At 49.3% G+C, this 13,488-nt stretch overlaps 1 protein-coding gene across 2 annotated transcripts in view; it reads left to right on the top strand.

Annotated features, from left to right (window-relative positions):
* The window catches only part of EPS8L2 (EPS8 signaling adaptor L2), a 67,363-nt gene that overhangs the window by 15,758 nt on the left and 38,117 nt on the right, over positions 1 to 13,488 (top strand). The window contains exons 2-3 of one of the 2 annotated variants that reach the window (XM_074918439.1): positions 6,483 to 6,547; positions 7,818 to 7,873. In XM_074918439.1, the coding sequence (XP_074774540.1) occupies positions 6,504 to 6,547; positions 7,818 to 7,873 (100 nt within the window). In that variant the 5' untranslated portion in view covers positions 6,483 to 6,503. The remainder of the gene's footprint in view (positions 1 to 6,482; positions 6,548 to 7,817; positions 7,874 to 13,488) is intronic. The other variant, XM_074918440.1, reaches the window with a different exon arrangement.

The raw sequence follows: 13,488 nt of genomic DNA, 5'->3' as shown, positions 1-13,488 counted from the left end.
ATTTGCAAGGTCTGATTTGCAGAGACAGGGTTTGGAAATTTCAGTCTTAAAATGGGACAACATCCTTGCTTGCTTGTTTTTACAAAGGAGCATCAGCAACAACAACAATCATAGAATCCCAGGTTGGAAGGGTCCTCAAGGATCAGCTGGTCCAACCCTTACTGGCTAAAGCCTGGTCTAGCCAAGCTGGCCCAGCCCCTGTCCAGCTGAATCTTAAAAGCTCCAATGTTGGGGAATCCACCTCTTCCCTGGAGCAATTATAGCGGCTGATTGTTCTCAGTGTGAAAAATTTTCCTCTTCTTTCCAATCAGAATCTTCCCAGGAGTAACTTGTAGCCATTACCCCATATCTTCTCCATGTGACTCCTTGTAAGAAGGGAGGATCCATCTTCTCTGCAGCCACCCTTTAGATACTGGAGCATGGTGCTAAGGTCTCCCCAGAGCCTTCACTTCCAGAGGCCGAACAAATCCAGTTCTCTCAGCCTTTCTTTACATGGCTGCCCACTCCTTTGATCACCTTTGTGGCTCTTCTCTGGACCCTCTTTAGGCTGTCCATATCTTTTTTGCATAGTAGGGACCAAAACTGAACAACATCATGTTCATTTGTTTGGCTGTCAGCCTCTTTGCTCTGGATTTGTGTTTCCCCTGATGCTTTCTGACTAACGCAAAGATGATTTTCTTTATGAGCACATGTTTTTGGTAGAAACCCTACCAAGCAGGTCTGACTTTCTTTGGGTGAGCCCTGACAGATACCCTTGCTGACAGGTTCAGAAAAGAAACTAAAAGCAGAAGGGTGTTTTCATCATAAGGAGGCTGGACCAGGACACAAAAGACCCAGGTTAAGTTCTCAAGTCTGCCACAGGCTCCCAGAGACCATCTCACAAGCACTTTTAGAGATCTAAACCAGATTGTGTGGATTTAGATTGCTTGGTGCTGCATGAGGAGCACTGAACACACAGCTCCCAGTGCCCCACCAACACCCCGAAGTTATTTGTTAGTGGATTGACATGGGATTGTAGCCTTGCCCATCTGCCAGGTCCTTCAATACGATCACAGTGGGCAGGACAGATCCTGGGAGTCAGGCAGGGTACTCTCAAGGGGCCATGGAGCTGTCTGGAGCAGGGACAGTGTGGGACACATGTATGACAGCGCCTGTGCTCCCCTTGCTCTCGTGTGGGTACAAGCAGACTTGGCTTTGTGGGACAGTCTGTCAAACAGCTTTCCCCAGCATAACATTCCCTTATGAAAACATCCAGCAACCCTAACAGATGGCGCTTTGTTGTCCTGGGAAGTTTAAAAGATAACATCATGTGGTCGCCAGCTAATGTTTCTAACTGACGCTTTATGTTACTTGCTGAGGCTTTTGCTAATCTAGCTTTTCTGCTTGACCCATCCACTTGGCACAGGCTACACGCACAGACAGCAGCACCCTCGTTAGACCTGCCCCCTCCCACCCCCAGGCAGCGTTTCCATCACATATATTTCACCGGTGCCCGAGCCCCATAATCTAGTTGGTGCAGAGATTTCCCTCACCACGTCCTTGATCATTTACACGTGCTGCAGAGTGAAGCCATTTCCTACCACCCCCTTTGGGCTGACTTGACAGGGCATAAGGGACCACTTTGCATGTTGGCATCATTCTAGGTTGTCCAACTCAGTCAAAAAACATTTTAGGCTACATCAAACCTTATTTAACTCCTTTTTTGACACACTGGTTAAACCATCAGTATCAGTACCATGGCGCCAGGTAGGAAAACATGTTTCAATACCAGCTTGTTGACATTTTGGAAATCCTGGGTCACACTGGGCAGATTTCAGTGGGATGACTGATGGAAACAAAGACAAGGTCTGTTAGAAATGGGTTAGAGCATGCTAGGGAAAAGCTTGCTCCTAGGTAGCTTGTCAGTTTTTAAGGTTTTGGGGATTTTGCCATATTTTTCTACTGTTGTTCCAGCAAAACCTGTTGTGTTTTGCCCAGCATTCTCCACCGCTACAATCATATATTCTAACAGCCTCTGATACCAACAAACCTTCTCCAGCTTGCTCTATCTGATCGCACAAGATCTTAAAGGTACTCTTAGACTCATGATGAAAAACACTCACAAACACTAGATGCTGCTTTTGTTATTAACAGTGATTATAATCATAATAGCCCTAAGAAAGACAGTAATATTTCAAGTTGTCCAATTTTCACCCAAAGTCCAGAATTTTTCACAATCCCTTTCTGTTTGCTTGTTAGAAAAAAAACATGTATCACCACAGCAGACAAGGGAGAAGCATTCCTAATAAAAATAATGCATGACAGTAGCAGCAACTAGCCCACAGAGAGCTGTTATTCTTTCCCCTTCCATAGAGCTTCTCCACCCTTGCAGTGCTGCAGGTCCCTCTTCAAAGAGACTCAAAGAAAGTGAAAACAATGCATGGCCTGCTTCCATTTGCTCTAAAAGTACAGAAAAGTGGCACAGACAACAATGCCAGGCTCCTATCACAATTCTGTGTGTCTTCAGGAGGATATTTGACTTCCAAGGATAAGACTATCCGGAAAGTCAGGGAGTGAGACTTCCTTTGCTTTAAAGTCGTACTGTAGACTTCACCCACCTCAATGTCCCCTCATGTTGACTTCTGCTAGCCTCCCTGGGGCTGTCTTATCACATGAAATCTCCTGGCCTGGGATAGGTCATGGTACCAGGCTTTAGCAAGGCACTTAAGCTTCCCCTGTAAGCTGCCCCAGCAGAAGCGTAGTGCTACCACCCATCCCCGCAGCCAGAATTTGAGCCTGTCTTAGCTGCTGGAGCCCCAATCCCCTTAAACACTGTGTTCCCATGCAGGGCTTAACTGGCTTTTTTGGTCACCCATGGAGAAACACTGCTCTGCACCATGGAAAGAGTGGGTGCATGGTCTCAAAACTGGATTTGATAAGGCTGAGTCAAAGGCAAGCCCTGCGCAGCTACACATCACAGGGCTAAATTTGCCTCTGGCTTCCCTTCCTATGCATGCTCACCTGGCCGGGGAAGGAGGAGAAAGCAGCCACACCCTGCAGGGAGATAGAGGGAGATCAGGAACGCTCGAATTATGGAAGCCTGAACCACAGCTGAAATGACAGCAGGGAGAAGACAATGTGTGTATCAGAGCTTGCAGACTGTCAGAGCTTAGGGATGCCCCCATGGGGAGGGGGAAACCAGCTGCCTGGCCATAACCCCCTCTCACCTCTCACATCTTATCTTTGGCCCCATCCGCATTTCAAGGTGATGTATTCTCAGCCCTTGCTTCATCGTATTCAAGTCCAGTTATCTCTCGATTTAGCAAAATCTTTATAAAATCTCCCAACCTCTCAGAAAAGTGCCCCCCCTCCCCACAGCCTGCCAGCTAGGATTCAATTAATATCAGGCAATTTAAACTGAATTAAAAGCTCTGGCACAAGGCTCTGTCCTGGTTTAACTTAGCTAGTATCACACCACACCCTCCTTTCGATTAACACAAATTTGAGCACAGACATGGCCCTTAAAGCAGCGGTAAGAACCAGGCAAAGGTTAAATAATGAAAATAGCATGATTAAATAAAAAGAAGGGAGCCCAGCAGGGAAAGATCTGCTGACTTGGCAGGCGCTTGCATTGCTTCCAGTTTCACACCCTGTTTTGGATACAGACACCCTGGAAGGGAGGAAAACCTTCCAATGGTGCTGGGCGAAGGGCAGGGGGACACTGGGGTTTATTGTGTTACAACCACCGAGACAGACGAGCGATCACTCGATCAGACATGTCAGAAGGAGCAATTTATAAACAGCCCCTTGCTGAAATGTCAGTAGTGCTAATGCATTATGGCTTCTGCTTGGCTGGGCGGAAGACTTTTGGAGTGTCAGGGTATAAAAACAGGACTGCAAGCGGCACAAACCCTTCCTGCTGTTTCATGGGTGCTGGGTGTTCCCACCACAGCACATTGGCAAGTCCTTCTGACACCTGTGGGGTCCGGTGGCATTTCCACTAGCCGAGGTGCACAGTAGCTTATCCTGCCTTCCTCTGGTGAGCACAGCTTATCCCAGCAGTGCTTTCTATTAGCTACCATGAGATAAAGAGTTAGTTCATTTTATGGCTGGTCCCGCTTCACCCTCAAAGCTGAGGGCCAACCTCTGCCACAGGGGTCTGCTCCTCTGGCAGCCACATAGGGTTTGGCCAGATTAGTTCCTCCAAAAGCAGCAGCAGATCCCCAGAGTTTGTCTTTTGGACAGAGCTCATGAAGGAGAAACAAACACTAGGGTGACCTTGGCTGCATCCCTGGTTCCTCCTGCTGTTTCACAGCTGGAGCCTGGGAGCAAGCTCTGAACTCCACAGGCCAAACTAGGTGCCACTTACCCGCGGAAGTAACCTGGATTTCAGTCCATTAAGGACATGGCCCTGGGGCACTAAGTGAAAGGGAGCCAGAAATATTACACTAATACGCAGAAACATTCCCAGCTATGATCATCAGCCACAGGACTAAAATGATTGGATGGTATAAAGTAAACAGACCAGAGCTGGGTTTATTAGAGCACGTTCCCTCTTCTAGGTATCTTATGCTAATGCACACAGAGATCTGGGAGATAGGAACCGCTTGAGGACTGTAAAAGGAAACCAGCAGACAGCTATTAACAGAGGAAAAATTCACAGGTACCCAAGCTTGGGCACAGGAACGGGTTTCATTACACTTAGAGGAGTTGGCAGAACACCAAGTTTCTATTCTACCGTGTATATGAATTTATATCTGCGCATGTGTGTGTGTGTGTGTGTATCTGCATGGACTTTAGTATCAGCCACGAGAGACAAAAAAGGGAGAATTTAACGTACTAGCTACAAAATGCACTTCAAAGTAATTTCTAACAGTGTCTCAGTGCTGAGGAGTATTACTGTGACACAAAGCAGGCTGAAAACCACAAGGCTGAGCCCAAACCATGCCGAGGTTCCTCCATCCAGGCTGTGTGCACACGCGCCTGTGAGTGGGTGGACAGCGCTGCTAGCGGGGTGCAACATGAGGCATACACCCACACCGTGTGCTTCGCCTGGAGAGCTGCATCTCTGCAAAATATATCCCTCCAACAGGCCTGCAGTTTTGTTAAAATCAGTGAGAAAAATCTCTGTATCTGCCCTCACCTGAGGGTGAAACACACAGAGCAAAATACCACGAATGAGTGTGTCCAACACAAGGAATAAAAACGGATACATAAGGAATCTGGGGGCAGCTCTGCTGACAATACAAGCAGCCCTGCGGCAGAGATAGTCAGCCTCCAGAGGGTGAATCCCAGGTGCCACGGATGACTTCTAAGTATTCCCTGGGGATTATGCACACTTTAGCTTAAAAAACCTTTGTGAAGCAACTCCACTGCCTGCCAGGGATGGCTGTCATGGTGACCTCATGGCACATGCCAAGCACGTTCAAAGGTCCCCTCGCAGGAAATCCCACTGAAGACACTGATGAATTTCTTCCTTCAGGCCAGCGACAAGTATTTTAAGGCCATACTTTTGAATTCTGACAACCTTATAATGAAGTGAGCAGGGTCCAACCCAGGCGAAGCAAAAAAGAGCTGCTGAGTGCCCAGCAATAGGCAGGTGCCCCTGGAGCTTTTCAAAATTGAATAAAAAAAAAAAAAAAACAACCAACTTGAAGATTGTGTCTTGGTTTTCCTCCAACTTGTGCACTGGAGCTGAGGTGAATATCTTGGATGCCAATACAAAACATCCTCCGAGGTTTTATTATACCTTGTTTTATCCTTCCCCCCACCCCCTTGCAGTTCTGCTCTCAGAGCAGTGCCTGGATCTCTCTCACATATTCTCTCACATTATTTACAATACTCATTTGAAAGAGGAGGTAAAAAAAAAATAAAAAATAAATAAATCTATGAACTGAGCCTGTCTGCCTCTCACCAAGCACTCAGCCATCACAGTAAATTTTTCTCCATCCTTACTCTGCATTCACAATTATTTAACTTTTCTCTGTGTGGGCAATACCCTGGTAAGGATACTTTAACAGCTGGTATAGAGCTTAAAATTGCCATATAACAAAAGATAATGGCACTTTAGGCATGAAAAACGACTCAGGACACTGACAGTCATCAGCACATGGCCACAGTATGTTTGCTAATGGCCTCTGACAGACCATAGAGGCAAAGGCCACCTCGGTCCCTGCTAAACTGTAGGCAGGGCTGCTTTGCTAGAAAAGGACATGCTGAAATACCACAAGTTAGGGTGTGCCTAGAAGGGATGGGCAAGAGGGGAGAGGTGGAAATCAGGTTCGGAAAGGCATCTAGGGATGTGTCATCTTCAGCCCAGGTCAGAGCTGTGAGGGGTGTCTGAGCCACAGGGCAGAGAGCAGCAAGGAAACCCCATCCTGACTGCTCTCATCTGCCCACGCTGCTGCTTGGAGACCCCAGATCAGAGGTAGGGAGGGCAGCATGCACACAGATAAACCATTTGAGAGCATGTTTTCTAATCACTAACCCTGTCTCTTCTGCAGTTGCCTGTCCTGTGAAGCGACATGAGTCTCAAGGGATCCCTCAGCAGCAATCCTGGCTCATCAAAGTAAGGATCTTTGTGGTGGGCATCCCTCTCTTGTGGCTGGCACTACCGCTCCCTCCTACAAGCCGGGGGGATGCTCCTAGCAGTCCCACTTGCCTCCCAAGTCTCTGGTGTTTGTTTCACCCTTCCTGGGAACCTCACAAGCTATGGCTATAGCCAGCATCACTGCCTCACAGCTCACATGCCCTAGTAATGCCACATTAAGTGTGGAGAGAGGATGGGGACACCAGGAGCCTCTCCACCTATGGCCTAGGGGCTATGGCAGCCCGTGGCAGCTTCCCGATGGAGCCAGAGCCACCAGCCCTCTCCTTCCTGCACACTCCTGGTTTCTGGAGAGCAGGGTGTAGGTGTATGAGCACTGTGAACCACTGCCTGCCCTCGGGACCGTGGGGACAGAGCAGAAAGTAGCCAATGGCCACCCACTGACTCACCACACCATGCAGGGCAGCCCGACTACAGAACCTGAAAACCCGAGGTCCCACCTTGATCCTCCCCTGCCAGGCCTGAGTGGAGAAACCATGATCTCCTGGCTGCACGCTCCTCCATACAACCCAGGCATGGGGCAGGGGAGCAGCCCTACAGGGGATGTAACCCATGCTTAGAGACCCAACACCCCAAAACTCAAATGTTTACACACAATTATGTCCTTCCACATTTTTACATGGGACGTGTTCTACATCTGAGCACCTGCCTTCAAGGGCTCTGAGCAACTTGATCTAGTTGAAGATGTCCCAGATCATTGCAGGGCAGGGTTGGACCTGACTTTTAAAAGGTCCTTTTCAACCCCAACTATTTTATGATTGTATGACCTCAAAAGGGTCCATTAATAACAGATCTTAATCTTGGCACTGACACTGCCTCAGGTATCCCATGAAGGGGTCTCTGTTTACCTGTGCTGCTCCCAGTGACAACCCCCTTATTGCTCACTGGGAGCTTGCTGTCCAACCCCTCCAGAAGCGACGTCCTGCCAGGGGACACTGTGTATGAAGGTAACTCTAGTGGGGACAGGCCTTGATGGGCTCCTGTCTCCTGTTTCCAGCTGCTGGGTTTAGTGACATGTGTCTGCGGTGTGGATAACAGCTAGGGTTGCAGAGGAGCTGCCAGCATGGTCAGACAAGCAAATGCTTTGCCTGGTAATTCAGAGTCGCACCAAGTCTGATGGACGTGATGAAGAAGGCAGGACTGGACCCTCTTGGGACAGCTGCAGTATCAAAGCAGATGTTTAAAAAGATACAGGAGCTGCTGGTTGATTTGTACTTACTTTCTTTTACAGTGGCAGCATGGGCAGAGCAGATGGAGCCTCCAAGCTGAGCGCAAAGGACCTGTATGGTAAGTCATACCCATAAGCACATTTAAGGTTTCCTATAGCAAAACCACCTCTGAAGATCTGGACGCAGATGTTGGGGAGTTGAGGCCAAAGCTCAAAGCCGCATGAATCCAGACTTCCATACGCAACAGGCTGGCCTGACATGGCAGCAAAATGCCCCTCACCTCTGTGCCACCACCTCCTATGCTGGGGACAGCTGTGATTTTGTGAGAATAAGCTATGCAAGAACCTCACCCCCACTCGTCACCCAGATCCTCTCCTGTTATGCTAGCAAGATAACCTGATAAAGAGCCTAACAAAAGAAAGACTGTCCTCAGCAGGTTAATGATTATTCTCTTTTAACTATGCAGTGAAGCATGAAAACTCCAGTGCCCTTTGGCTCTTTGGAAGTAGAGGCAATGGGTAGGATGGGTGCTTGCACAGAGCCTGACATGCAGCTTGTTTATAACCACCCCAGCTCCAGAGGAGCCAGTGAGTCACTGGTTGAAGAGCCGTGGAGAATATTTAGGTATCAATAACAGTTATTCCTGAGCTACTATTCCTAGTAGCTCTCTTAATATATCCCAGGTGAAAACTTGGCCCGTGGGGTAGGCAGAACAAGCAGAAAGTTGTGTGAGAAGTCACCTCCCTCAATCACTCTGTGGATAAGACGGGGGTTTGCCTGGGGGAACAATAGCAGCTTTCAGGGAGTCCAAGACTGCAGAGTCTCCCACCTGAGTAGCAGATTAGCCCAGTTGATGCTTTCATTGGGTACAAACAGGGTGGGTGTACTCCTCATTGGAGAGCTTTGATCAGAAATCTCCCTTTGCAGCTATGAGGTGAAGGTGGCTTATTTGTCCTGGGAAGTGGCTTTGGTTGCTGAATGGTTTTGGCTGGAGGTTTATCAGTGTGGAGTGGCCTGGAGTGGTGTCACACAAGTGACCTATCTTGCCTGGGAAGAAGTGGATGCTGGTGTACTTGGTGGATGGAGTGCTAAACAAAGTCATTGTTAACTTCTGTTAGCTGCAAAAAAGTGAAACATGGGAATAAAGGTAAAACAGAAATTTGGTGTTACTGGCCAGGGCTATTTGTGGCCTGGATGCTGCATGAAGGGCAGGTGCCAAATAGGGGTTTGAATGGTGTCAGTCACTTGTCTGGAGATGAAAGGACATGTGATAAGCCTAGGAAGAAGTAGGAGGATGAGACATGGAAATGTTTGGGTGCCGCTCCACTCTGCACGCAGGACTGCTAGTTCAGACAAGCTCCTCCTACCTCCAATGGCATCATTTCTTTTGCTGTGCACTGAAAGCTCCTGCAGATCTGATCAGGGACAGAAAGACCATAGCTGCAAGATAAATAAAGAGCCCTACAGAGACATGTAAAAATGAAATTGAGAGCTGACAGCCGTGTTGGAAACATGGCACATGTGCAGGTTGGCACCCATGGGTGGAGGCAGCCCAGGACTCCCAATTGTTGGGGTTCCAGGGTGGGATCCAGTTGTGAGAGCAGGGCTGAGTTGGTGCCTCAGCCTCACTAGCAGGGACCACCCCACAGCCTCTGCTGCAGAAGCTACCAAAGGGGAAGGCTGACAGACTGCCCTTAGAACACACAGTTTCTCATTTTCAACACTTAGTTACATATTTTAAATTTTTCTTGCATGGACACACCCCAAAAGCAAATTTCACTAGGGATGGGACCTCTCTGACCAAATTCCAGCAAACTTTAAAAGAGAACCATAAGTTCATGGGCCAAAGCCTCAGGAGGGGTTAATCAGCTGCCTGTTATTTCCCTGCCACCTGTGGAGCACACTATGAAGTCTGCAGTCATTGACTGCCTAAGCCTGTGGCTGTTGGCTGGCTCAGCCCTGCATGGCACGAGCACATCCATAGGGTTTTTGCTTGGCAGAACTTGAAACCCGCCCCACTAATTCAGTGCGCCTTTATCAAAGGACACTCAGCATGTGTCAAACCAATATTTAAATGCCTGGGTCCCATTCGCACTTGGATCCTCCCTCCTCCAACATTAATTTCTGCTGTGAGCTGGCACATTTGGGGGTGGAGGGCAGGCAAGAACTAAAATTCCAGGGAGAATTATGGTTCATAATGAAACAAAGCACATCAAGCTGAGCTGGCCTTGATTATGTGATTACAATGCTGCTAAGAGACATTTGGAGCTTACAAGACTTTTCACATTTCCATTTTTCTCCAGTGTAATCAGGCTGGACCCTCAGCCTGCATATGCTGCGAGGCCTCCAAAGAAATGAGTGCAACAACTCCCAAATTCACAGCACACAGACATCTGCTGCATTTAAAGCTCACTGGGTAATGCACAGGGATGCTCAAATGCACACAGATGTCTAAATATTATTCCTAGATGAACCAGGCTTTAGGTTTAACTTTCTTGAGGTGTTTTTTCTACAGTAGAGTACCTCTCACCACCAAGCAAGTATGGGAGGAAGGAGGGCGTGTGCTGAACCATTAGCTCAGGCACTTGGGCTCTAAACACTAAACCAGCCTGAGCTTCATTACTGGCCTTATGTGACAGGAGTGCCAACTGCAGGGACACAACTGCAATCAGAGGGCCAAGATGTCGCCCCAGTACCAACAGGGACTTACTGGCAGTATTAAAGCCACCTCAAGTGAGGCCCTGGCAAGTGATATTTAAAAGCATCATGGTGAGGCTGAAGCAGCAGCTTGGGGCTGCACATAGAAAGCCAACTGGATGACAGAGGTGGGGGGATCTGCTCTGAGGGGTTCAAGAACATAGTGTGAAACTCCCAGGGCCACATAGGTCTGCACAGGACACGGCCTCGTGGCTGGGTTGTGGGTGGGGAGAGTGGCTGCTCTGGTGTCACCCCTGGCCTGCTGTAACTGCCTTCATCATCAAGTACACGGCACACCACTGTGTTTTCTTCACAGTGGTAAGCAGAAGGATGCAGAGAGATAAGCAAAGTCTCCAGGAAATTCTGCAAAGAAATTTGCTTAAAGCCCTGATATATCTTCCCCCACCCCACCCCAGCTCTACCCCTACCAGAATTGATCAGAGTTGGATACACTTTCTAGGTGCTCAGCTGTCCTCGGTGGAGTTCCCTGGCTGTCACTGGAGCAGGATACTCACCCTCTCCTGCCCCCTTAGCAAAACTGCATCACATTTGCTCAGCTCCACGTTCTGGAAGTGTCTGTGGCTACCTGCACATAGCGAGCCCTGGCTCTGCTGGCAGCAGGGGAATGGCTGGCACCTATCAAGTTGCCACCTTACTCAATGCACAGCAACCAGCTGAATAAATGTTAATGCATACCATAAATAAATAAAGCTGCTTCTCTGCTTACTAGCGTCTGTTCTGAACCTAGATGAAAGCCTGTGGGGGGGAAACCAGTGTGGCTGTGGCAGAAGCCGAGGGAAGGGCTGGCAGTGTTTCTGCATAGCACTTCCCACAGCAGGCTCTGCCACCTCCTTCTGTGGTGACACCCAGGTGGACTCCTCCAGGCGTTCATCTAACGGCTTTCATGGTGGATCAGACAGCGCTGTCTCTCCTGATGGGTTAAGCAGTGTAATCATCAGAAGCTGGATTTCTCATGGAGCTTTAGGAAGGAAACAGCTCTGCAGCAATGCTCAGAGCAGCCCATTTCTGTTTGGCTACCATGTCTGTCCCTGTGGTGCTCAGCCACCTTCCAGCACCTCTGGCCAACTCCTCAGGAGTCTTTGCCTCTCACTTCAAGTGCTGGGGCACAGAAGTGCCCAGCAGATCCCAAACCAGGCTGCCCCCCCAGCAGGGCCACAGAGCAGAGGGGTGGGACATGGAGGGGCACTGCAGAAATGCGAGACACCAGCCTGGCAGGAGGGTAGTGCTCATCTCACATCCAAACCTGTGAGACCCAGCCAGCAGGCTTCAACCTGCCTACCCCATCCTTAATACACTAATTTCTGGGAAAAAACAAAACTTGTCAGGGTACAGGGCTGGAAAAGAGATTTTGGAGCAAGAGTTAGGCTGGAGGAACATGGTGCTGAACAGCAGCAGCCTGTGAGGTACAATCACTTGACATTGCACACCCCCTGTAACCCAAGAACAGCTTTGGCGCTGTAACAGGACACGGGGCACTAACACAAAGAGAATAGTCATCCCCACCTGCCCGTCATGGCCCTGGACAGGTATCATCTGCCTGGGGAGCCACAGGGAGAGGAGACTCCACCAGTGCCAGCTGCACCCATGAGCCAGCCACCAGTGGCTGCTTGGCAGGGGATGCTGGCCCTGGCTAGGCAGAATACACAGCAAAGGGGCAAATTATGTTTAACAGTTACCAACCAACTCCTGGGGGTCTCCACAGACCCCCCCCCTTGTCACCTAATAGGGCCTCCAGCCCCCAGCCACACATGGAGGTCTCTTAGATAAGACTCACAAGCCCCAGTGTGGCCCCCAGACTTTAATTCCCTGCTGCTGGCTCTCCTGCAGCCTTGCTCGCACCCTGGGCAAGCGCAGTGTGAAGCAGACCCCCATGCCAGACAAGAGTCATGCCAACTCACCAACGGCCCCAAGAGCTGACAGACAGGAACACTCAAGGCAGTCTTGCTCTCCCTACAGCTGCACTGTAAATGTGCATTTACTATTGATGGCTCAGCACAATGATCAACAAAGGGTCATTATTTACTATTATTGTCTGCCCAAACCATGAGCTTGTTAATTATTTCAGCGGGAGGCCACGTGGCAGTCACACTGAGCACTGAGGCGCCCTTCCCAACAACCCTCTAGAAGAGGGTTTGTGCGCAGATTTAAACACACACTGATATTGTCTTCAAGAAACATCCCTGGCAAGAGTGGTGGCTAGAAACTGAGCTTGCTCAGCTACACAGTTGGATCAAGAGGACCACAAACATGCCTAAACTCAAGGGGGTCTGGGCAGCATCTGAACTGTGCCATGCTGACATGAGCTCACATTTAGCACCACTGGGCCACTGCTCCCTTAGATGCAGCTCCATCCTCCATCTAGTCTTTTAGCAAAAGCTAGAAATGGAAAGTGCTAGCATTCATTAAGATGATTTCTGAGGTTTGATAGCTCAGTGGTAAGGCCAGGTGCCTGGTTTGTGGCACATCTGACTCAGATGAGACATCAGCCTGTGCCCTGAAGCAGGCCTGCATTGCCATCAGTAAAGCAGTGAGGCTGCAGTTCTGGATAAAGCAACTTCACACCCGACTGACCAAGCAGCTGTTCCCTTTAAAGCTATCATCTCACAGGAGAGGAATTACAAGATCCAGCAAAGATCAAGACTCCTTGCCACAGAGAGGAGGAACCACTTCCCTTGGCCTGCCCTGCAGATTCCCCTTTGGGAAATGATGGGGGACTGAGGGAACTGGTGCTGACTGCAGGGGTACCAACCTAACAGGCGTTTCCCAGGTCCAGCATCTGCTGGACCCCCTCTGCTCACCCAGGACCTCCAGACCACTGTACAGGGCACATGGACACCCATCTGTGTCTGTTTCCAACCAGCTGCATGACCATGGCCAGCACATTTCACTCCCGGGCATGGCTTTCCTCTGCTCCTGCCCTTTGCCAGGACAGGCTGAAAGCTGCTCAGAGGAGGGAGCGTCCCTGAACACATTTGCCCAGAGTGATGGGACAGTAAAAGGGAACCGAAATGCTCT

Source organism: Athene noctua, chromosome 14, assembly GCF_965140245.1.
Source record: "Athene noctua chromosome 14, bAthNoc1.hap1.1, whole genome shotgun sequence".
Lineage (NCBI taxonomy): Eukaryota > Metazoa > Chordata > Aves > Strigiformes > Strigidae > Athene > Athene noctua.
Note: the sequence above shows the minus strand (reverse complement) of the source record. Positions and strands in the feature narration are given on the sequence as shown.